At 49.3% G+C, this 24,458-nt stretch overlaps 1 protein-coding gene across 1 annotated transcript; it reads left to right on the top strand.

Annotated features, from left to right (window-relative positions):
- Nucleotides 1-1,215: 1,215 nt before the first annotated feature.
- Nucleotides 1,216-24,456, top strand: LOC125726756 (LIM and SH3 domain protein 1-like). The gene is made up of 7 exons (XM_049003199.1): nucleotides 1,216-1,471; nucleotides 8,980-9,074; nucleotides 15,346-15,430; nucleotides 17,537-17,644; nucleotides 20,877-20,955; nucleotides 21,294-21,385; nucleotides 21,626-24,456. Exons 1-7 carry the CDS (start codon nucleotides 1,403-1,405, stop codon nucleotides 21,797-21,799), a joined length of 702 nt encoding a protein of 233 aa, XP_048859156.1. The 5' UTR covers nucleotides 1,216-1,402; the 3' UTR covers nucleotides 21,800-24,456.
- Nucleotides 24,457-24,458: the final 2 nt, after the last annotated feature.

Below are 24,458 nucleotides of genomic sequence, written 5' to 3' on the forward strand. Positions count from 1 at the left end.
TTCTCTGATTACTTTGAGTAAGATATCCGTTAATCCACCTGGTAACTGTTTATTTACCCTGGTCAGGTGTAATCTGGTAATTATGTCCTTGACATTTGTTATGGTAGGAAAACTCGGGAGATAATTCCATTTACGATATTTATAAATATGTTTATTTGCTCAACTATCCATCCATCTTCCAACCATTTACCCTGAGCAGGTTTGAAGTGGGGGGAACTTGAACCTGTCCCAAGCAGCCTTTGGTACAAATCAGGGGTACAACCTGGAAGAGATGCCGGTGCTGATTCGCTGACGTTTAATAAAATGAGAAAAATACAAATACTCGTTCTTGAAATTGCGAAATCTCTTGAACCTCTTACGTGCAGCGAGACCCACATCTACAACCGCTAATGCTGTTTTTGGCTTGTATAAGTATATTAAATGGCTCTTTGGAAAACATAATTTCTGTCAATTGTCATGTTGATTATGATACTTATCATAAAATTGGATTTTCGACTTGATTGCTTTTCACCATCAGCTGGATGACAATACGCATTCGTTTCTAGTCAAAACTAGTTATTTAAAATGTCATCTTATTTCATGTTCATTGCAAGTGTAATACTTAGTCATCCTTTTGAACAGGAAAGGGAAATTGTTCCCATCAAGAACACAAGAGGTCCCCAAAAACGTAAAAATGGAACTAAAACGGAAACGTATGTTTATCTGGTATACAAAAAGATCGTTTATGGGCGTTCTTCTGATGTTACTTTGCTCATTATTCAGCGGTTTTGATGTATATTTAGAACACTTCAGTGTGCACTGATGATCCTGGCTTGGTGCAGAAGTCATACAATTCTTCTGATTTTAAAATCCATTTTTGTTTAAAATAGATTTATGGTTTCCAGGTCCGTGCCAGAAGTCAATATTAAGACAGTCCCACCCGAAAGTCGCAAAGGGTCCCAAACGCTATAAGATTCACGTTATTTTAACCGACGGCGACGTGCCCACGCACCGCTCGCTCCCATCTTACGCCAGGTCACAGACTATGAAAATATAAGCAAAACGGCGCCGTGAAAAACCAAAGGCTATAGATGCATCCGACAAATAAAGTAGTTTTCCTTCTTTACGGGGGATTCCTGAAGAGCTCTGTTAAAAAGGGCCACTGTAACGTTATATTAATTTAAAAAAAAAAACGATGGCGTGGAAGCTCTGCAGTACCGCCCCTCCTCAGCACCCCGGCGTCGTGAACGCGCTGCACGCCCCGGACGCGTTTACTGACAGTCAGCTGTGCGATCCGTGTCTGTCTACCTGCCTTGTACAAAATTTACCGTTCTGATCTTTTTTTTTTTTAGGGGGGGTCTTCTGATATTACATATAAAATCGTATGTTTTAATCTAGCGGATTACCATAACACTCCAGGAAAATGAACCCGCTGTGTAGCAGATGTAACCGAGTCGTGTACCCGACGGAAAAAGTGAATTGTCTGGATAAGGTAAGGGGAACCTCTTTTTTTGTTTAGCGTGTTTTTCTTTGAAATTCATGAGCTATTCTGTTGCTCACCTGCACACCCGATCGCTCGTCGTTGCGCTAGCAGCAAAGCGGGCATGCTAAAAGGCGCTTTTGAAATATATGTAGATTTGCATCCAGCTTCCGATCCAGGAACTAGCTAATTTCTGGCACTGGCGTGGAAACTGGCTTTATAATGACCATCGTTACCACTGATCGGCAGCCGAGCTCCCCCCGCCAGCCGGGCCCGTGGCTTGTGCGTTTTGCTGAACGTGTCGGTGATCTGGCGACACGCACCGAGTCGGCCTCCTTTGGGTTTCTCTACAACCGGATCCTAGGAGCCCTTTTTTGCGCCAGATCACGCAACCAGTGTGTCCCGGAGGCGCGTGGGGGAAACCCGCACGCGCAGCCTGCATCTCTTCCCCCCCAAAAAAAAAAAAAAATCCAACGTCTCAAAAAGTGTTTTAATGCATATATGCATTCTGCTTGCACATACGACAATGAGACAGGGCAGACTGCTATGGGCGTGGGAGTTTCTCCCTTTTCTCTAGGGGAAAAGTTTAGTTTTTAGGCTCTTAAAGGCGCACCGACATGCCCGAAGCCGCAGTCGGTGCCCGTGTCGCCGTGCGCGCCGCCCGATCCCCGCCGCAGCACCGGAGGGCTGGAAGCCCAGGCCCGCCAGGCAATAAATGCAGTTTAACCCCCCCTCCATTTCCGTGTTTTAGATCGCGTTTATAGTGTGGGTTGTGGATAAATCGCCGCTACTGCACAAGATAACGTTGGATATAAAGAAGGTGATCACTACGTGTTTCTACTTAACATATAAAAACGGTGTAATTGCTCTCATGCCGCTGTTTTCTCCTCCATAACCCGTCGTCATTTACCCTCCGTGTTATTTATGGTGGGAGGCCGGGCGATCATACCTTCCCCTCCCGGATAAGCGAGGCGGATCGGGCTCCTTTGTCCTGCTGTGAGTGATGCTTATGCGTATCTTAATGTTTTCCAGTGATCACGGATGTGGTGGGAGGGAGGTCATTTTGCGATTTTTCCCTGCACTGGAAGGCTAAATTGGTCAGTAGGCCGCTGCTATGTTTGGAAACTTCTGCCAGATCTGGGGGAGGTAAACGATGCTGTTTCGGATGCTATAAAAGGTGTGGTTACTTCATCTATGTTCATTGCTACACGTTTATTTAATTTACTTCCCTATATGATCGGCAGCGGTTTCCTGTCCATAGGACTGTGATCCACAAATGTTCATCGTGTGTTGGGTGATGATACAGTCACCTGGAATTGCTATGAATAGGTGCTTACGTTTGAGGATTCGGTTACTGGGGGAAGGTCTGTATACTTGCGTTTGCTTGTACCACCTGTAAAACACCCTACCCCCCCCCCCCCCCCCCCGCCCCCCAAGCCTAAAGTATACTAATCATTATGTGTCCCTTGGGGTAACAAGCTGACTTGCATTCCTGTGTGTGGTCCCTCTCCTCTCGGTCATATAAAGCTTTTTTCTAATGGGCTGTCAAATGGAACATTCCGGAAGGAAAGCAATACAGAGGTGAAGCCTGGTCAGATAACAGTCTGTCTCTTGTTACTCTCCTGTCTATGAATCATGTCTGTCCTGTGACTGTAGAGTGAATTGGTCAAGAAGTAGTGGGGGAGGCGTGGAGGGGTGGGTGGTTAGTATTTAGGTGTAAGTTGCTGGTTGCAGTGTGCGTGACACGTAGTCGGGCCCGATTCATCATTGTGGTATCACCTGACAACGTCCAAACGAAAGCTGAGGTGTGTGTGCGCCATTGGCGTAACGCTCTTGAGAGCGTGGTCCGGTTTGGGTCGACTGGTTTCTTTGCGTTCAGAGAGACCTGGTCTTTGTGGACAGAGACCGTCGGGGAGGAAGGGAGAAGCCCTGGCTGCTGGTTTGACTGGGACGTTCCCGTGATGCCCTATGGCGCTGGTGACCCCCCCAGACCAACTGTGGGCCTGAGGGAATTCATAGTCAATTTGAAATTTTGCTTGACTTAATTCCACACAAATTCTACAAGAATTTGTATTTTATTGAAACTTTAAATTCTAGCTTCTGTAATGTTTTTTTTATGCCATATAAACTTTACTGAAATCTAAAAATACGCACACTGGCCTAAGGCGTGGAAGCCTACAGTTGCTGTGCTGATATTATGGTCTGTAGAAGCGGTTTGTGGTTGACGGGCTCCCTGCTTGTTGAGACTTCACGGTGTGTTACGCGGACACGTGTGACTGAGTTCTGCGATGTCGTGTGTGGTCCTCTGTTAAATTGGGCCCCCCCCCCACGCTTGCAGAAAGGCTCTCTTTAACTCTGACACGCACTTGTGAAAGAGCTAGCATGTCCTCCTCTTAGTGTGTCCTGGCGATTTAGGGTAATCCTGGTCGGCCTCTGAGATGTGCCTCTGATTCCAGTTTCAGGTTTACATTTCCTTCATGAAGGGTGAGTGCATGATTGAGTTTGCCCCCCCCCCCCCCCGCTTTCTCTTCAGTGAACCAGCGTGTCTGAGGGACTCTCTCATGTCTGTTCCACCCCCCTCCTGCCAGCCATCCTTTGTGTTTATTAGCCAGTGGTGTGAGCCGGACTCCTCGGGCTGCGTCCCCAGGAGGGTGGCATGGCTGCGGCGTCACGCACCAATGCAGGCACCTTGGAGCGGCCCCACCCTCTCTGGAAAGCGCCATCGTCCTGCCGTGGGGGGGTTGGGGGGTGGTGGACGCCAGTACGTTGCGCCGTGAAGGCGAGCTCAGCCAGTGGCGACGGCGCCGTTGGGCCCGTGCATTTCAGTTGGGGTGGGGGTTGATGTGGTACTGCAGCCTGAGCGGGGTCATGCGAGGTGTGATGTCACTGGCCTGCGAGTGGTGTGTGTGTGTGTGTGTGTGTGTGTGTGTGTGTGTGTGTGTGTGTGTGTGTGTGTGTGTGTGTGTGTGTGTGTGTGTGTGTGTGTGTGTGTGTGTGTGTGTGCAGGAGTCATAAAGGCACAGCAGAGTTTGACTGTGGGTGGCCGAGCTCAAGGTTTCAATTGACGGGGAGGTGATGCACTACTGCCACACCAGGCCAGGCGGCTCCAGGCAGCCGCTTCCCGCTTTGCACGCCTGCAGCCCCTCTGCCTGCGTGTTTTTTTTTTTTTTTTTTTTCTTCTTCCTGTCTTTGCGGGGGTGGTGGGCTGCTACTTTCACAGACGCGTCTCCGGCCGGTCGCTCGGCTGAGGGTGGATGCAGTCACCTGTATAATCATCTCCGTCTAGCCGTCCACTTTAGCTCGCTGGTTTTGGTATTCGCGGCAGCGCTGGGCCATTCTTCAGCGCTCCACCCTGGTCCCCTGGCATTTTCCTGTCGCCCCCCCCCCCCCCTTCAAGCTGTCTGTACACATGACAGCCTCTGAACACCAGCAAGGCCTGACAGGGCTGATTATCTCAGCTGGTTGTCAGAGCCTCTTAGCAGCCAATTCCAGCTAATAGCATAACCGGCCCCACCCCCTCACAGCTGGGTGACACCTGGACACGTTTGCTGTGCGGCGCGACGACTGGGCAGTAGTTTACATCCCTCCCCCACATGGAAAGTCGCTCTTGGAGCTCTAGCTTTGGGTAAACATGTCTGATAATAGCCAGTAACAGTAATGAAGATGCCCCTGGATTTCTCACCCCAAAATAGCAGCTTTCGTCTAAATAGTCTACCGTAACGGTGACTGCGCGTTCCTTCGTCCACACTTCTTGCTTGTTTACCCAAATCCTCTTGGCTTCATGGAGATCTGTCCGGCCCAGAATTGAGCCTCTGTAGCACTGGAGCGAATCTTTGGCTTGGCTCCCGTGTTTGGCCTGAAACGACCACTTCTTGGATCAGGCGGGGGGGGCGTTGCCGAGTGAGGTGGGTGGAGATGAGGACCCGAGATGGTGGGTGTCAGACAAAACTGGGTCACGGAACTGCTCCCATTCCAAAAATAAGCCAAGAAATGAGAGAGGAGACTCCCAGTATACCTTCCCAGAGCAGGTGGGTCTCTGGGGGTGGGGTGGGGTGGGGGGTCTGCGCTAGGGATTAAGGGATGCCAGGCTGTTGAGTTTTTCCAGCTCCTGGGTTCCTACAGTGATGACGGGAGCAGGGCAGCGCGCGCATCCCGCTCGCGTAACGATTCCTGAAACCGGCTCCTATAACCACACCCTGGTAGAACAACTGAGGTATGCATGGAAAATCTCAAATGTAAAGAAAGTACTGTTAAAAAGTTTGGTTTCGGAAACGTGAAAGGGAGCCGGAGGCGAGGATCGTGGGGGGGGGGGGGGGGGGGGGGCGGCGAGGATCGTGGGGGGGGGGGGGGGGGCGGCGAGGATCGTGGGGGCGGCATGACCTGAAGAATCACTCTTCAGTCGTCAAAGGTGCAGTTTGAAAGGTACGGGGAGTTTTAATCACTGAGACTGCGGCAAACATGAGCAGGACCATTAAAAGGAGATTTAAAATAAAGCCACATAAAAGGTAGTGTGAAGGATTTGGCCATTAGCTGTGCTTCACACCAAGGGGAAGTTCATTTGCATACAGCAACAAAACAACATGAAGTGCACAGATTTCACAGCGCGAGGACTCGAGGCAAAGTGCAAAGGCGGCACGCATAGTTCAAACACAGTTGCACAAGGCTAAATAAATAAGAGAACTTAAGACATCAAGGCGTTCATTTTTCCAGTCCGTCGCTGATCGGGCGTGCAGCCGTGCGGTGGGTTTCTCAATCTCCCAGTGCCTATTGTATGGATCTCCAGTTCTTCCCAGGAGATCACCGACGTTGCTACTTTCCACCACGGTGGCTGAGGGATCTAATCAGATTAGCGCCCAGCCTGTCTTACAAAAGACCCGACCAGTCGGATTACCGCAGTAAGTCGGACCGTACACGTGTGAGCCCGGGACAAAGTACAGGGGCCGCATCCGGGGGCCTCTCTTTCCCATAATCCCCCCACTCCGATTCAAACTCCTTGCATTGCTGCCTTTTGAATGAGGTGAACCTGCAGCCAAGAGTCCTGGGGGGTTTGTCAATAAGGTGGCAACATTTAGTGTGGTATTCTCAGCCGGGGAGGGGGGCCTCGTGCCGCTAGCCAGTTAATATCCACCCCTGAAAGCCGCAGGTCAAAGTCCAGGTCGTTAGCAGGCGGCCCTCCTACCTGCTTCATCTCCTTCCACATCATAAGGGACCCATAGACGTGTCGGTTTATATTTGAGAAATGGGGAGACTCTTCTCTGTGCCGCAGCCCCCTCTCTGGAGCCCTGGGATCTCATCCAGCCATTGTCTTTGTTCATTTTGTTTGCTTGCTTGTTTGGTTGGTTGCTTGTTCGCGACCAGAGAGCGAAGCCGTCAGCGGTCTGGCAGGCACATTCTCGGCGGCTCTCAGTCTGGACATGGCTAATTCCCCCCCCCCCGTCCTTTTTTAAAACGTCGTGTCAAAGGTTAGGGTGCCGGCAGGAGCGGAACGACTGGACCTTCATATCCAGGCTGCTAAACGTCACCCTTCCCCCCCCGGGGGAGGTGGCTTAATGATTTACCTTCCATTATCCAGTCCTTGTGGCAACGTCGCTGCCGTTTTATCCGTCTGATGGCGGGCTGGAGACAAGGGGGCGGGAAATTCTCCGGGGAAAGCCCCCGCAGAGTGAGAGGCCTTGTTGCTGTCTGCATGCGCGAGTCCGCATTTCATGCGCATGATGCCGCCGCCGATTTTCCCGCCCCCGGCAAGATGTGGTGCTGCGAGAGGTGGTGGGTGGGGCACCATGCAGAACCCCCCCTGTTCTCCTCAGCGACATCATTAGGGCTAGTTTAGGGGGCTTTAGTGCTGGTTTGCCCCTAAATAAATATAAACTAATTAGTTTAAATAGTGTATCCTCATTCATTGTCTTTAAAATAACCCCCCGCCCTGTAAAGGCTTAGCTCTTCTTTTTCCTAAATCTCTAGTCTTGCTCCTGGTCCCCCCCCCCCAATTTCCTTCCCTCTCGACTTGTCTGGCAGCTGCCTGTGTTTACGGTCGTTCATTTCCTCTCTCTCTCTCTCTCTGAAGCTGCTTCTGCCAAGTGACCACCACCCCCCCCCTCCCATTCCTTCTCAGCCCCCACCCTCAGACTCACCCTCCCACGCACGGGCCTGTGCTGGACGCCACAACGGTGGGGGCAGGGGGGGCGATCACAGTCGTTTCTGACACGTGACTGACACCTGAAAGTGCAGCTGAGCTTCGCTCGTTGTCCAATTTAATTACTTTAATTAAACGAGCTTCTGAAATACAGCCTCGTCTGACAGACCAGCAAAGGTTTCCCCCCATCAGCAAACTGTAAATAAATAATGATTAATGAGAATGATCTCTTCACTCCCGTATTCCGCTATAGTTTAACTGTCATTGATCTTCTATTTGGCCTTTGTTTGCAGCCTAATATCTCTCCCTTCTAACATTATTTAATTTAACCTTTATTTATTCTCTTTTGCGCAAATAATATCTTGAATTTTGATTGGGCGGCAACCATCGGTTTAAGAACTTGCTGAAATTGTTGGGGTTGTGATTTTTTTTTTTTTTTTTTTTGGTGCGTTGTGCTTGGGATTACAGTGGTGTTATTGATGTTGTTCCCACGGAGTGGGGGTTGGTGGGGGGGGGTGTGCACTGTCAGTGGGAACAGAGATGGGACAGCCCTTTCAGCTAAATGAGGTCTCCTGAGACATTCAAGCACCTAAGCGAGTGACACGTTCCTTCAGAGAGGAAGCGGGCCGCTGTGGGACAGACCACATGCTGGATGTGGAGGTTGTGGGTCATCTGCAGTCTCGTATAGATTAGCGGTCAGGCCACCCCACACGTGCCACAGAAGGTGACGAAATCTACCTGCGACCAAACCTGCTGATGGTGCCGGGGGGGGGGGGGGGGGGGTGAGGTCTGTAGGCTGCCCACACAAATCAGTCACATCAAGCGGGCCGTCAGGTGCTTAGGTGTATATAGTGTGTGTGTGTGTAGTTCCTGTAGCTCATCACGTCAAGCTTCGCAAGGCGGGGAGTTTGGAGATGCTGCCCCCCTACCACCTGTTTGCTGGAGTGAGCATTTACTGACACAGTCCCATTTGAGGTAGTTAATGCAGAGATTGGACGTTAACTGGAACCTTAACACCAGATCACAATCATTTATTGTCGTAGGTAGGCATATATCTTTCTAGAATTTTCCAGAGCGCCTCTGTCATTATGTTAATATAGTATTTAATGTCACTAGGTGGGGCTTTAAAATTTTTCCGACAGCTTCAGTCATGTGACTGTGGAGATGCAGTTTTACTCTCTCGTCGCCTTGGCGCTGTCGATTTCCTCATTGGCTCCCGGACCCGGAAAGGTGTCGGTTCGAGCCCCGTCGAGGAAGTTAACACTCCATGTGATCCGTGTGACGGCTTTCTTTGTTTTTGTGTGCCTGTGTAACCATTGACGACCGCAATTCCCCCCCCCCCCAAAAAAAACTGAGCCTTTCTGCTTTTCTCTGTCTCCCCCCGCAGTATTGGCACAAAGGATGTTTCAGCTGCGAGATCTGCAAGATGACTCTGAACATGAAGAACTACAAAGGCTTCGAGAAGAGACCATACTGCAACGCGTGAGTGCCCCCCCCCCCCCCCCCCCCCCCCCCCCCCCCGTAATCTCCACCTCTGGTACTATATGGCAAACAGGACCCTGCCCTTTTGCCCTGACCACGCCCACGTCCCCGCCCGCTCCCCCGTGGGGAATGTCGGAAGAGGAAATTCCACAAGTTCTTCTGCAGTGATAAATTGTCCGCCACCCCCCCCTCAGTTCCATGCAACCCGCCGTTCCCAGGAAACTCGCTCCCATGGCCCCTGTGACCCTGGATATTGGCAGTCAGTAGCTCTGTGTGTGTGTGTGTGCGTGTGTGTGTGTGCGTGTGTCTGTCTGACTGTGTGTCTGCTTTCTTCTGGTCTTTTCCATTTCCCATGCTCCTCTGCTCCTCGCCACATGCAGCCCTGGAAGAGCGATCCCCAACACACAGGCAACCGTCTGGGGTAATAAACCTGGGCAGGCTCGAGTCCATGTGTAAACAGACCGCAGGGCGGGAATGTCTTGCCCAGGACCGGGTCATTGTGTTGGTCGTGTCGCCTCCATTTGACTTTGAGGCCAATCCTGGTGCAGTTTGACTCACAGGCGGCGCAACTGAGGGCTTCTGGGAGGTGGAAATGCCACCGTGAACAGACTTGCATGTGCAGCAATATGAGGTAACCAAAGTAAACGGTTTAGGGTACAAATAGTCACTGTGGCATGGGTGCCTATTAGAACCCGGACAGGCCAGTGAGGTCAGTCAGCCAAGGACCCTGTGGGGGGGTAGGGTCAGAAAAATGTGGAGGCAAGGGAGGTACACGGGGTACAGAACACCCCTCTGGCCAGTTCGGGGCAGTCATGCCAAGTTCTAGTCTGTTCTCAGGCAGTGGCTTTTCAGCAAGGCACGCTGGGCGCTCGGGGGTAAATCAGACGCTTCAGCCTCCGGTGTGGGATGTGGTAAACAAAGACCGAAATGATGGCAGGAGCCCATCCCGCCCTCCCCTCCAGGAAGGGGGCGCTGACAGGCGAGAGTGTCCGTGTGTCCCAGCGCCCCGGGGGCCCGCAAATCCGGCAGCTGTCTGGGCTCGATCCAAATCGAAGGGGCAGCTTTGTTCCTTCCCACTGCGAATAACTGCGGATTTTATCAGACTCCCAAACCACATGAAAGACACCAGAGCAGCCATGTTACGATCCGAGACACCTCACATTCTGGACGTGTAAGAAATAGCATCTACGAAATAGCTCTCTGTGGGAGGGACGGTGCTCGGGGAACACCCACGGAAATGAGATTTTGTGTGCTCAGCGAGAGGCCTTCAGGACGCGCATGAACACGCGTGGCAGGCCTGAAGCGCCGGCGGTTTTGCCAGCAGGCCGTGCAGAGTGCGAATGCGGCCACAAAACGGGCGTCCCCCCCCCCATATGCAAATCTCCGCCACACTGAGCCGTTTGTGTCCGCTTCGGCCTGTTTACTGTGCAGCCCCCACCCCGCGAGTCATAATGGAGTGTTTATGGTCTTATAACGGGAGTTTGTGCGATTTCGGACTCGATTACGGTCCCCTGAGGGAAAAGAATGCAGCCACACATCAATCTGCCGTTACGCAAGCGACCGCCAGTGCGCGCCACTGAGTTACACAAACAAGCAGAAGCGGGATTACCTGTTTGGTCATCGAAACTCACCGCAAGGGCCCCAGAAATCTGGCTTTGGCAGGCAGTCGTCAGTACGTTGCTGTTTTAGGCAAATCTCAATGGCCGGTGACTGACATTACTGTCTGGTTTATTCAAATGCATAATGGACCATGCGTGATATCGAGCATGCTGTTCTGGGGTGTGAAGACACATGACCGCCTATTAAAACTTTCCAGGAACTCGTTCCTCTTCTCCATTTCCAGCCACATGTCCCCCCCCTCCCATCCCCAATTTGCATGTTTATGTTTGTTGAGAGAGAGAGAGAGGGAGGGACACACACACACACACACACACACACACACACACACAGTTCCTGGGTTAACTGGCCTGCCTCCGGATCTGGGAATGACCTTCCTGGCCTGTCCTGTGGGTATGAGCTCACCTTCCATAGTGGGTAGGGTGGCGGGGGGCAGGATTAGGGAGCTGTGGGTGTACAGGATGCTCTTTGGGGTCTCATGTATCCCTGGTTTGGGTCACCGCCAATCTTCCGACCACCTTTGCTCCTTCTGCTCGACAAACGGAGCATTGCAAAACTCATGGGTTTGAATCCCATTGGGCACAAGGTCTGTCCCCCTAAATAGTGCAACAATATACAAACACAAGGTCTGAATGCCCATGGCCCCATATCGGTTTATTGTAATGCTATTTTGTCCTGTTGCTCATTGTGTTCTGTTATATCGTGGTGTGTTGCACCGCGGTCCGATGTATGTGTGCACAGCTGTTGGTGACGATAAAGTAGCCTCGAACGTTGAAAATTTAGGATGTACTAAATCGGTTTTTTGGCACCCTGATCCAATCCAGTATTTATAACCAACATTCAGAGTTCTAATCCAATCTTTTTAAAAAAAAAGTCACTGGAATGGAGCCAGTAAAAATGTTTAACTGTGCAGAACAGTAAACATCCCCTCCCCCGCACCTGTCCCCCCCCCCATCCGACCTTACCCGAAGCCCAAAAGAAACAGGGGCACCTGCTTGTGCACCCTGCCTGGGAGTAAACTCTGGGAAAAAAAAAAATCAGCACTTCACCTAACGACACCCAAACAAGTGTTAACCCTCTGCAAGGCGTCAAGCCATCACTGAATGGTCAACGCAGAAGATTTGTTAATCCAGGGTGTGGATTGGATCTGGGCCCCTTTCTACAATCTTTTAATAAAAATTGAAAAGTATGTACACACACAGTAGGCGCTGTTGCATTCTTCTTCTGCCTAGGCCTGCGGATTTTGCAGTATTCTTCCTTATGATGGTTCTGCAAGTGCCTAATTAGATCCGTTGCGTTAAACAACACTCTTGCATTCCAATGTAGCTTTTGGGCTACTTTGTTTCCGATCTACAGAATTTTCCACACAGCTGACATCTCAGTAGTTGGTAGCTCTAAACCATATGCCTCAGGCTTACTGTAGCATGTGACAGAACCTTACAATCTGCGCAACTGACATGATTTTGGAGAGTGCGGGAAATTCAAATGGATCTGGTTGAAGTACTGATCACCTAAAAAAATGTGCGGATCTGCCCTGAACTTTGATATTTGCTTGGGATATCATTGATAAAATTGTAAGTCTTCCCTCTACTGTAAGTTGCTTTGGATAAACGCGTCAGATAGTTGAATAAATTGCTTTAATAACTTAATCCCACTCGCATTTGGGATTATCGTTTCGGGTGTCCTCAGCAAGTTGTACGGTCTTTAATGTGACGACACACTCCTGCAGCTCGGAACAGACTGGGAATGAGTCTCAACCTCGACACAGGTGCTCCCTCATTGTTTTGTTTTTGTTTATTGCTTTTTATTGGATAAATATAGTACTTTAGATGTTTTTGAAAGAAAATTGGGAAAATAATTTTTCATAATGCAAAAAGCCTCTCTCAATGATGGAACAGTAACTAAGACCATTACATTAATTCACTATCAGCTTGGCCAACATCTCATTCAGTATGGAGTTGGATGGTCTGTAGTTGCTGTAATAGCCTCTACTCGTATTGTAGCCTCTACTCGTATTGAGAAGGCTTTCCGTTAGATGTTGGAATATTGCTGATGGAATTTGCTGCTGTTTCATGTGGTTGCTGATGTTGGATGTAGGTTCCTGCCTCTGAGCTTGTCTGGCCCAGTTCAAGAGAACCCCAGATGTTTTGAGCCTAACGGTCACGTCATTTGCTGTTGAGCAGAGCAGCTCTAGCAGAAATGCAGCGAACTGACGTGTTGGAAAGGTGACGTCCCATGATAGTGCCAAATGTAAGTTTACTAACTTGTTTTGTACAACCAACCATGCTGCGGTTAATGTTTGTTGCAGTAGATTGCATAACTCTGTGCTTTATTGCATACCAGTGAATTCTGGGTGTGACTTAATTAGCTAATTCGTCTAAATAGGAATGTCCACATATAGTTACATGCAAAAGTCTTAGGCAGCCAAAGAATATTTGTTTATGTATTTTGTTATTTGATAGAAAGTGTGTATTTGGTCAGAATAAAACACAATAAAAAAAATCACAATCGATACAAATAAATAGTAATGCAGCAAACTTTAAGAATTCCTTGTTTTGGTTTCCAAATCTCTCCCCATGGGCAGCCCAGCCATTCCATGTACTTGTTAAATTTCACTACCAGCTCAAATAATTAACTTTAATTAGCTAAGTAATTTCATGAAGTACTAATTACCCCGCAGGTACACTAGTGGCTGAGGGTTCGAGGGTTGCTTGTGAATATTGGGACTTTTCTGAAGTCTACGCTGAAATGACTACGCTGATGCACTTTGACAGACAAAATATTGTAATTTTACACCAACATAAACATAATTTTAACAATTTTTTTTTAGCTGCCTAAGACTTTTGCACAGCATTGTGCTTGACCATATAGAGTAGATGGGCTTGTATCTTTCTGGAACTTTCCACTGTGGCTACGTCCTGTTGATTTGGCATTAACTCATAAGGTGGGCCTTTTGCCTGTTCCCCCTGTGTGCTTTAGGTAAACTGGGGTCTCTGTGTCTCCTGTGATGTTCCACCACCACTTCCAGTGGGTCTCACTCCTTCTCACATTTAAAAAACACACAGTACTCTTTTTTTTTTTTTTTTTTTTCTCCTCTCTGCAAATGGAATCGGCCACATTAAGTCTGGCCTGTGATGCCGGCTGTGAGCTTCCCTCCGCCTCAGGCCCCTTCCGGGACCCTCAGCTGAATCGTGGCCCAGGCTCGGCACTTGGGGATCGTTCTGTGGCGGCTTGTTTTGCACAGAGCAGCTTCTAAAACAGTCGCCTGGCTTCTCCCTCGTGCGGAAAGCCGCCAGATTGAGGAGGAGACCTCAAACTGCTGGGGGGGGGGGGGCGGGAGTTGGGCCCCAAGGCCTGATGGGAGTATGGGCTGCATACGTGGGATGGGTGCGGCGACGGAGAGCATTGGGGGCTCTTGGGGGTGGCTGTGTCCGGGAGCTGTAATCGGAGTCTCTCTGAGCTCAGAGTGTCATTTTACTGATGCTTTGTGTGTGTCGGGGGTGGGTGTGGGGGTGGGGGGCATTTTGAGAACATTCCAGAATGGCACCAGTAGCCTTCGACTTCGTCACGCCATGTGACCCTGCTTCCTGCAGCTTAATTAACTGTCATTCTGGAGGGTGGGTGGGGGCCGTGGGCTGATATAGGATGGATGACATCTTTCTGTTTGCATCTCCTGGGAAGTGACTCCGCCTTTTAAGGGGTCGGACGTTCTTCCACCTCCCACTAGTCTCTGTGGTTTCGCTGGATCTTGAGGTCTGGACCTGCACGTGTTTCCTTTACGCTCCTTGTTCTTTTTTTTTCTTTTTTTTTTAAATCATGGAATAAAATATTTATATTGTGCATCTTATTCCCTTTGATCACTTTTCCCATATGGCTGCGCCAGAGTGTAGACATATAAACGCACATATAGTACATATAAACGCACACGGCCCTAATTTCAAATAGAAAAAACCAGCAGGCAGGAAGAGAGGATCGGAAAGTTAGACTTGGAGTGGAATAAACACCTCAGAGTGTCAAAGGTCAGCTGGCTGCCCACCCCTTTGGGATTGGCTGACTGGCTGCCCACCCCCTTGGGATTGGCTGACTGGCTGCCCACCCCCTTGGGATTGGCTGACTGGCTGCCGACCCCTTTGGATTGGCTGACTGGCTGCCCACCCCCTTTGGATTGGCTGACTGGCTGCCCACCCCCTTGGGATTGGCTGACTGGCTGCCGACTCCCTTTGGATTGGCTTACTACACGTTCAATTAGACGTCCATATATCAGACGCTAGGGAGTGTCGTTGTTGGTCCCATATGACCTGTTGCTTTGGCCTGTTCCTGTGGATCTACGTTTATTTCTGCAGAATTTGCGTTCAGGGAAATGAGCGTATTTCTTAGCGAGTTGGGGAGGTTCGGCGTTGTCGGTCTTACCGCTAGCAGGCGCGGATCGCAAGCAGCATGCAGCCCTGCACCTCCTGCAATGTTTCTGCGACTGCGGCGCAGGGTCGGTTCCTACTCCCTGCGGTGCCCGAGAGCGGCGGCTGAGTGCTTTTAATGAGAGGGTGGGGGCGCTGGCGATGGAAGGGGCCCCTCACCCCCGCACCTGCTTTTATATGTTTGTGTGCATATATCTAGTGCTTGCCACATTAACCCCCACGCCCTCTCGCCATTGCAGACATTATCCCAAGACGACGTTCACCAGCGTGGCGGACACCCCGGAGAACCTTCGCCTCAAACAGCAGAGCAAGATGCAGAGCCAGGTGGGCGCGCCGTTCCTGTCGGGGGCTCGTACCCGGATGCCCGTTATTTATGCCTTTTTTGTCCCTCTTCTCCCCATGGCTTCATTATCGCTGGTTTTAGGATGTTTTCTCCTCTCCTGTCGCCCTTGCTCAATGAAGTCCTCCTCTCTCTGTCTCCTCCAATCGCCTGCCTCCCTCCCTGCCACACCTCTCGCCCTCCCCCCCCCCCCCCCCCCATCCCTTCTGTCTCCTTCATTCATTCATTTCTTAAAGCTGGAGGAAAACGGCTCACTGCCACCGAGTCCCTACCCATAATGCCTCAGAGCCGCCCACCTCCCCCCTCCCACTCTGCCCCCTCTTCTCTTCGTGCCCCTCTCACGTTCCCCCGGTCACGCTGTCGCCGCCTCGCTGTGAAGTCTGGTAATGAGGTGTGACTGGTTTCCATGACAACGCACACCCCTCACCCCACACGCCGGACACAGAAATATGTGCACGCGCACCCACCCTCGCCCCCCGCCAGCTACTGAGGCGTGAATCCACACATCCACAGTGACCGCACGCGATGACCCACTTTATATTTGGCGCACCGACATTATATTTGGCCATCGACGCTCTGCCAGACACACATGCGTGTGGAGATTGTCGGCTCTCGTTCATTATTAATGCTGCTCATGCCCAGGAGCAGTCGGCCTGCAGTGGCTCTGGCAAACGGACGCTCATCTTATCTGTCTGCTTCTCCCAAATCCATACATCACTGTCCGAAAAGGAATGGTTGCGAGGCCGGGTGTCTGTGCTGCGTTACGGGAAGTAGCCCCATGTGACAGAAAACCATCTGTCCCCGTTTATGCGTGTCCATCCCTCTGCAGCCCCTGCTCGGCCTGATTCCTGGTCCTGGCCCATTAGTGGCGTGGCTAACCGAACATTTCCTGTTAGTGCCGTGGCTAACTGGACCTATCCTGTTAGCAGTGTGGCTAACTGAACCTGACTCATTAGCAGTGTGGATAACTAGTTGTGTCCAACTGAACCTGGCGCGTTAGCGGTGTGGCCAACTGAACCTGGCGCGTTAGTGTCGTGACAAACTGAACCTGGCGCGTTAGTGTCGTGACAATCTGAACCTGGCACGTTAGTGTCGTGACAAACTGAACCTGGCGCGTTAGTGTCGTGACAAACTGAACCTGGCGCGTTACCGTCGTGACAAACTGAACCTGGAGCGTTACCGTCATGACAAACTGAACCTGGAGCGTTACCGTCGTGACAAACTGAACCTGGAGCGTTACCGTCGTGACAAACTGAACCTGGCGCGTTACCGTCGTGACAAACTGAACCTGGAGCGTTACCGTCGTGACAAACTGAACCTGGAGCGTTACCGTCGTGACAAACTGAACCTGGCGCGTTACCGTCGTGACAAACTGAACCTGGCGCGTTAGCGTCGTGACAAACTGAACCTGCCGCGTTACCGTCGTGACAAACTGAACCTGGCGCGTTACCGTCGTGACAAACCTGCACTTGGCGCGTTAGCGGCGCAGCAGAGTTTGACAGCCCACACTCACTTACAGATGCATACACAAAAGGTCACATAGCAACACTGTGGTTTAACACACGGTGTCAGAAGTCGCATTCAGAGCGTTCGCGGACATGGGCTGCGGTCATCGCCAGGTCGAGTTCAGGTCCTTCTAGTGCTGTAACGGAGATCAGAGGTCGCGGCCCTGATGCTGCTGCAGTTTGTTTTATTTTCATTACTGTTCCTGCTCCCGCTCGGCTGTGTCGATGTCAGCAGATGCAATCATTGCTAGTTAATCACAGTCAAGCACAGCTGGTGGCATGTCCTACTGCTGCTCGAAACAACTTTCTTTTTGCCTCAGGTTTTGTTTAAGGCTTGCAAGACACAGCCCCCCTGCACACAAGTAAAACTGAGCTGAAAATAGAGAGGAAATGCGAGCTGACCAATCGCAACTTAAGCTCCACCCCCTCTGCTCTCAGACTGGTGGTTTTCTTGAACCAGCGAAGAAGTTAGGGTCCCCGTCGGTCTGCTTCTGGGACGCGCCGTTCGGCCCAACGCCGGCCCCTGCACCCCCCCACCCCCTGCATTTCCCGCGTGTGCAGTGAAGGCCCTCTCTTTTATCACAGGTGCTGTACAAGGAGGAGTTTGAGAAGAACAAGGGCAAGGGTTTCAGTGTGGTGGCCGACACGCCGGAATTGCAGCGGATCAAGAAGACGCAGGACCAGATCAGCAACGTGGGTGTTCCGCACCACCCCCACCCCAAACTCGCTTCATCTGCCCACATGTGTCGTTCTGCAAGAACAGTAAATAGGACTAACTTCCTACCCTCTCGCCCACCATTAACCACTTTGGGCCTTTAAAAGGCTATAAGCACAATCATTTGGTAATATAACACACCCTCCATTAGTAAATGATATCATAACTTTATTGGTATGAGCAATTTAAGGAATTTAACGTGAAAGCCAGTATCTAGTCTCCTTTGATGTAAGAGGAGCACTTTGTCATGAGGAAGCAAGGAATTGAAAGATGGTGTCAGCGAGTCTTCTTGCTACATTCGTATCCCATTTGTTCAGTTCTGAAGAAAGGCTTCCTCACTGAGTGCCTCAGCCGGGCTCTCTAGCTCTGCTGGGTTACGTCCAGCATGTTAGCGCCTTTAAGGTAGTGCTGGCGGAGAAACGAAATGCGGAGATGCAGGTAGACAGGCGAGCGTGGGAAGAGCCGCTTTCCTCTCTCCTAGGCGTAACCGCCTCCCTCCCGCCAGATGAACAGCAGAACCAGTATGGGTATCATTTATGATACGAGTTGCTGTTTTTGCTTCGGCCCATTTCGGAAAGGCACGTCCGGCCAGAATGTGAACGAAAGCTCGCACCCGTGCGGGGCGTTTAGCCGTGAAGGGGAGCAGCGCCTGATCGGCACAGTATTGGCCTGAGACCTTTAACTTCAGAAGCAGGAAGAATGAGACCCAAACTGCTTTACAAGGGGATTCGTAAATTTTTTGGCTCTGGGAGCATGGGAAAGACCAACACTGGACCTGGACCTCACTTGTGGCTTTTGGCCTTCGAGTGCCAATACTCAAGGGGGTTCCCCATTAAAATACCAGAGGGATTTGGCGAATGAGTCTCTTGTGGGCCCAGGTAGCCGGACTTCCTGTTCCACATTTTTTTTTGTTTTTTTTATAGACGAGATTGTCTGGTTGGTTACTGTACCAGGGTATATAGGACAGAGCAGTGGGGGTGGATGATGGGAAAAATTAAAGTGTTATGCACTTAACGTCGGCATTAATGTTCTTGTTCTGTTCAGCCTTGGGAGACCCGCTGGGCTTTAGTTTGCTTGAGCATTGAGCTGTTTGCTCAGCCTGGCTCGGGTCCACCCACCTGAGAGAGAGAGGTGTGTGTGTGTATGTGTGTGAGATTCAGGCTCACCCAGGCTGGGTGTCCGCCTGGCACCAAGATGGCAGCTCCAACTGCACTAACGGGGTATTTGGTTTGCCGCGGCTGGGTAATTGTTGCCATGGCGGTGGGATTCCGGAGGTGGAGCTTCTCTGAAACTTAGATACATGATAGCAATGCTTCCACATTATATATGCACAGATGCGCTCGGCTATGATGTCTATTCAGGTTAAGGCCCCAGGGAGCTGCATCACTGCTCTGTAAGAAATGTTACTGCAAAGTCATGGCATGTGAGCATCCTGCATCATGTACAGGTGCACAGGAGATTCATCTTCATCCTTACAAACACACACACAGATAACAGATACCCGTGTGCACACATACACACACACACATTTAGAGGCTCGACCCAAGTGATCTAATGTTTTGGGCAGAAATATAGGTCAGTACATATACAATTTATTTTTTCGGTGATCTTAACGATTGTTATAAACAATTAACTGTCAGTTATTTTTGCTGAATTCGTTTAATCCCCGAGCTTGTTTTTTGCACTGAAGGTGTGTGCTGACACATTGCAGCTAATCCTGGTTAAGGAGATAACAGGAGTTGATGAGCTCCAGTCCAGACGTGTATTTTCTTTACTTGCCTGGATCTCACTTTTGTCTTGACGTTCTCTAGTCCACATTCGCTGCAGGCCAAAGGGAAGTAGGTGGTCTCCTGTTCTTCCCCCACCAGGAAAGCCTATCAGGGCTTGGCCTTCCTGTTCATGCAGCCCTGTCATGTGCTGCCGTCCAGATCGGTCCACTTTTTAAAACTGTTTACTTGCTCCAACTCGCTCTCCCCTGCTCTGTCTATTACCCGCTCTTAAATCATATGATTTTCATCCTCGATTAAAATAATCACCACCCTAAAAATAAACACATTACATTTTCACAATTCAAGGTGAAAAAAATAGGTGTTAGATCTGGCACATTCGGTCTGTTTGCCGCTTGGGTGATTTCTGTTCATTAATTCCCAGGTTTTTTTTTCCGGTCTGCATATGGCCATTTCGACACAGCAATGCTTCCAGTTTGAATAATTAACTTCACGGTGCTTTCCACGCACCACCCAATCTCCAGCTCTCAGCCATGAGGTTCTGCCATTTTTCCTGGTATTTACTTGACTCTTATGATGAGTCAGTTATTGTTCGGCAATTATGATTATTATTTTTAACTCGCATAACTGGTTTTTGCCCACGTACTCCAGTTCTTTCGTAAACCTAATTGTTCACATGTATCATACCTATGGGAAATAAAGGCCCCTGTAGACCTCTGGTGGCCACTATGGGGAATTGCACAAAAGGGCAAGGCAGTCTAATGCCAAAGGGAAATGTTATTAGCATTTAAATATCTTTCTGCTCTCTGGCACAGTGACCAAAGAACTGTGGATGTCCATCATGACCTTATACACATATGTGCATTTACGTAGATTAACTGAGCAAGACCACCTGCCGGATAACGGTGTATGGATATATCAGATGTGTGTGAATGAAGGAGGTCAGCTAGAATTAAGAGAGCTGAAATACGAGCACATAGCATCCAGATGAAGTAAGAGGTATAGTAATGTATGATTAGCTATTAGGTTGAAGGGTGTGACTTGGTACGCTAAGTGGATAGCATGCGCTAGTGTCTTGGTACAGGTCTGCTTTGCTGCCCTGCTCTATACCTTTCTGCCATCAGGTTTCTATGCAGGGAATTGAATCACAGTTAGCATTAGCAAGCGATTATCATTGGCGAGTTGTTATCGTTAGCGAGCGGTTAGCATTAGCATGCAGTTAGCATTGGCGAGTTATCGTTAGCGAGCAGCTAGTGTTAACGAGCGGTTAGCGTTAGCATGCAGTTAGCATTAGCAAGCAGTTAGCCGGCTGGCTGTATGCTGGGCAGTGATGTTCCAGCTTATGGTGCTGCACCGGTGGAAAAAGACAGACACATATGAAGGAACTGTCTGAGGCAAGAGCAGATGTGTTTCCCCGGTGGTGTATTCCGCATGTGAGGGAGATGAGTTAATTACACAGATGTCTGTGTGTGTTTCTTTCCAGATTAAGTACCATGAGGAGTTTGAGAAGAGCCGAATGGGGGGAGAGGCTGTTCCTGCACAGCCACACAACCCACCTTCAGGTAAACACTCACACCCACACTTGAGCAAGCTCAACCAAATCCTCAACCAAGCTTTTGTTTTACATGAACTCCCACAGAACGTCTACTTTGCGTTTAAATACGTCAGAAACTACAAGATTTAAGAAGAGTGATGTTAATGCTTCCGACCATCTGTTTATACTGACGTTGCTAGTTTACGTACTTCTATGTGCGTCTGATGTATGACCCTAGCTTATTACCTCCAACCTCCCATTAACAGGAAGTTAACAGGAAGTTAAATGAAGGTTATGCGTCTCATTCTAATGACCAATCAGGAAGCAGTACATGAAATTCAACACCCGTCTGCTTCCACATTGCAGGTTTTCATCAGCAACCTGCCGCCTCTCAAAATTACAACTACGAACCTGAGCCCACACGTCCAGCAGCCGCAGCACCGCCCCCTAGTGCCGGGGTGAGGAATTTTCCTGATTTCATCTGAAATTCATTCTGTTACATATGAGAACATAAGACTGAGAAATGGGCCCCACGTTAGCATGTAAAATAAAAGTCAGCACATAATTTTTCATTGATTTTACGTACAATTTTATGAAAATAAATACAGTATGTATTTTTCATTTGTCCAATGACTCGTGCTATAGCCGAGCGCTCGCATGTAACGCGGTTGTTTTCTCCCTGCGTTCCGTCTCCGCAGAAGCGATACCGGGCTGTGTACGACTACATGGCAGCTGACGAGGATGAGGTGTCCTTCCAGGACGGCGACCTGATTGTGGACGTGCAGCAGATCGACGAGGGCTGGATGTACGGGCGTGTGGAGCGTACGGGCCAACAAGGGATGCTGCCCGCCAACTACGTGGAGCCTTTCTGAAGGGGGGTGGGGACTGGGGTATCATAACCTGGGGGGGTGGAGGGAGGGAGAATGAGAACCAGAGCCCAGTGCCATCCAGTTTTAATGCACTTTCCCTCTTTTTTTGTTTTTTTCTGTTCTTTTTGCACCCCTACCCCCTCTGAATCTGCCCCGCGTCTCACTGCAGGGGGCACTCATTATCTTTTCCCTTCTGTGTGTGTAGTTCCCCACATCCACGCTCAGCTAAGGTGCAGCTGATAAGTGGCACTTAAGTCTTAACCCAATGTGTGTACGCCCCAGAGGTCACATGTCTTAAACCCCGCCCCACAGAGAGCTTCAGGCAGCCAATCACAGTTGTCTGAACGCAACTGGGACCATCCTGCCTGGACCTTTGCTGTGTGCCATGCTGTTTGCGGTTTGTTTGTAAGCACTCTTGAGTTCTTGCGTCACCACATAACTGGAATCGGGAGAAAATTTATCGTGGTAAAATCGTAGTGAGCACTGCTAGCATAGCGTAGCGCTCCATCTTGGCCATGCCTACTACCTACCTCTCTCAGAGGGGTTTGATCACCTGGCCATATCAAAGGAGGCAGGGGACGTTGCCTGTCACTCATCCTGACCAACAATCATACCCCCCCACCTATTTGTGGTGTCATCTTTTTGAAGCAGAAGTCACAGTTAGTCGGAAATTAAATGTTGCCAAGACACTTAATTGCAAACAACAGGCCTGAATGCCTTCACATCTAAATGAATAATACTTTCCTCTCATCCTGGCCCTGGTGGGACAAGGCTGGTTAAGTCCCTACCAACGACTCACAGAAAGGTGCCCAAATCACAGAGGTGTTAAGGATTAAGGGAGAAGCAAAGCACAGTTTCCGAAAAGGTCAATTCCAGCCACTTTTGTCATTCCACTCCATCTTTTTCAAATATCACATTCCAATCTGTAATCTTCAGAAATGTGCTGGAGATGAAATCCTGAAGATGTAATCTCATGTAATTCGAATGTCTTTGGTTTTGTCACTAATCTTTTGTGCGTGTGTGCCTGTTTCTGTATCATTTTCATATCTCTGCATCTCAATTTTTAAACGAGACCGCAGTAAGCTGCACACACAGAAATACAAATTCTTAATCGGGTTGAAGCGTTGTATTATCAACCGGATGAAACCTCATTGTGCAGGGATTGTTGGAGACCCGCATGTTTGTTTACGCCTATCAACTCTCCAAAATCGACCGTAAATTAATATCATTCCGCGTTGGGCAATCGCGCACTCATATCTTAAGGGGAGACCTCCCTCTGACGATGAGTATATCATTACGCAAACCAGATGCTTAGCGCATCCTTTTATAGGCAACCTGCACAGCTGAGGGTCATTTTAAAACCTAGGTGTACACTTGCGAGCTTCATAAATGAACCTTTTTGCGCCCCCAATCCGGCTGCCTCTGCTTGCTACGCCGAAGCGGTTTTTTCTTATGTATTAACGAGCGCTGTTTCTGCGACCCTGCGTATAAAATCCTGAGCGCTACGGCAATAAAGATCGTCAGCCATGGTTTGTCGTGCACCCATTCTCCTACATGTCCTTTCCATCTTTACTGCTTCTCTTCTCTGCTCCCTCCCAAATATTTTTTTTTTGTGATGCACTGTGACTGCCACAGAGGGAGATGAAATTAAAAAAGAAAACGAAGACAATATTTTAGGAGTAGGAAATAATGCTTTAATATGTAGCTGAAAGATATTTGCAAATTTCTATATCTATTTAAAATGGGAAAAAGCTATGATAGCGAGGGATTAGGTAAAGTGCGTAAACGTCAAGGCTTTGAAATTGTTTTACAGTTAATTTGTTGGCATTTTGGCTGCGGAAATTAGGGCTAAGGGTTTAGTAATTTTACACACTAGTAGATACTGATGTGTCATCGCGGAATAGGCAAAAAGGGGCTCGTCTGGAATATGAACAGAGTGATTTCTCAATCGAACCAGCGGAATAAGTGACATTTGGGGTGGCGGATGTCTGGCGTTACTGTGTGTTTCAAAACGAGATACTGTTCACACGACACACCTCAAACGGCACTGCTGAACAAAAGGGCACCTGTCATTATTAATTATCTGTCTCATTAACCGGTAACTGGACATCTTAAAATGTTTGGGTGACTGTACACGTACAGTTGCAGTCGTATACAATCGGTGCTAACAGTGATTTGCTAGATAACATGGAGAGAGAGAACCGGTACTCTTTCCTTTGTCCAGCCTTTTGTTTGTCCCTGGGTTGATTTTTTTTTCTTTCCTGCCAGACTGAACTTTTCCGGACCATCCTTGTTGCTTATTAAAGGCGTTGATTCCCTGTCTAAAACAATCTCTCACACACACACCCCAGTCCATGGAGACGACCCCCACAACTCACAATTGCTGAAACCTCAACCTAAATCCCCAGCTTTCATCAAATAAATCCTGCATCCTTGTTTTCCCTGTGCATAAATATTTTGCTTTATGTCCATACTCGGATATCAGACATACTTAATGCATACATTCCAACTTGTTTTTTAAACGTGTATTATATCAACTGCACACATATTTAAGAATCAGCAGCTCTCGTTGTCCTTTATCGTTGCCCTGTCATAGCTTTTAAAATTGTTCTGAAGTCAAATTGATTCTCCAGATTCAATAAAATATTTTTGCCCAATAACG

Source organism: Brienomyrus brachyistius, unplaced genomic scaffold (assembly GCF_023856365.1).
Source record: "Brienomyrus brachyistius isolate T26 unplaced genomic scaffold, BBRACH_0.4 scaffold75, whole genome shotgun sequence".
NCBI lineage: Eukaryota > Metazoa > Chordata > Actinopteri > Osteoglossiformes > Mormyridae > Brienomyrus > Brienomyrus brachyistius.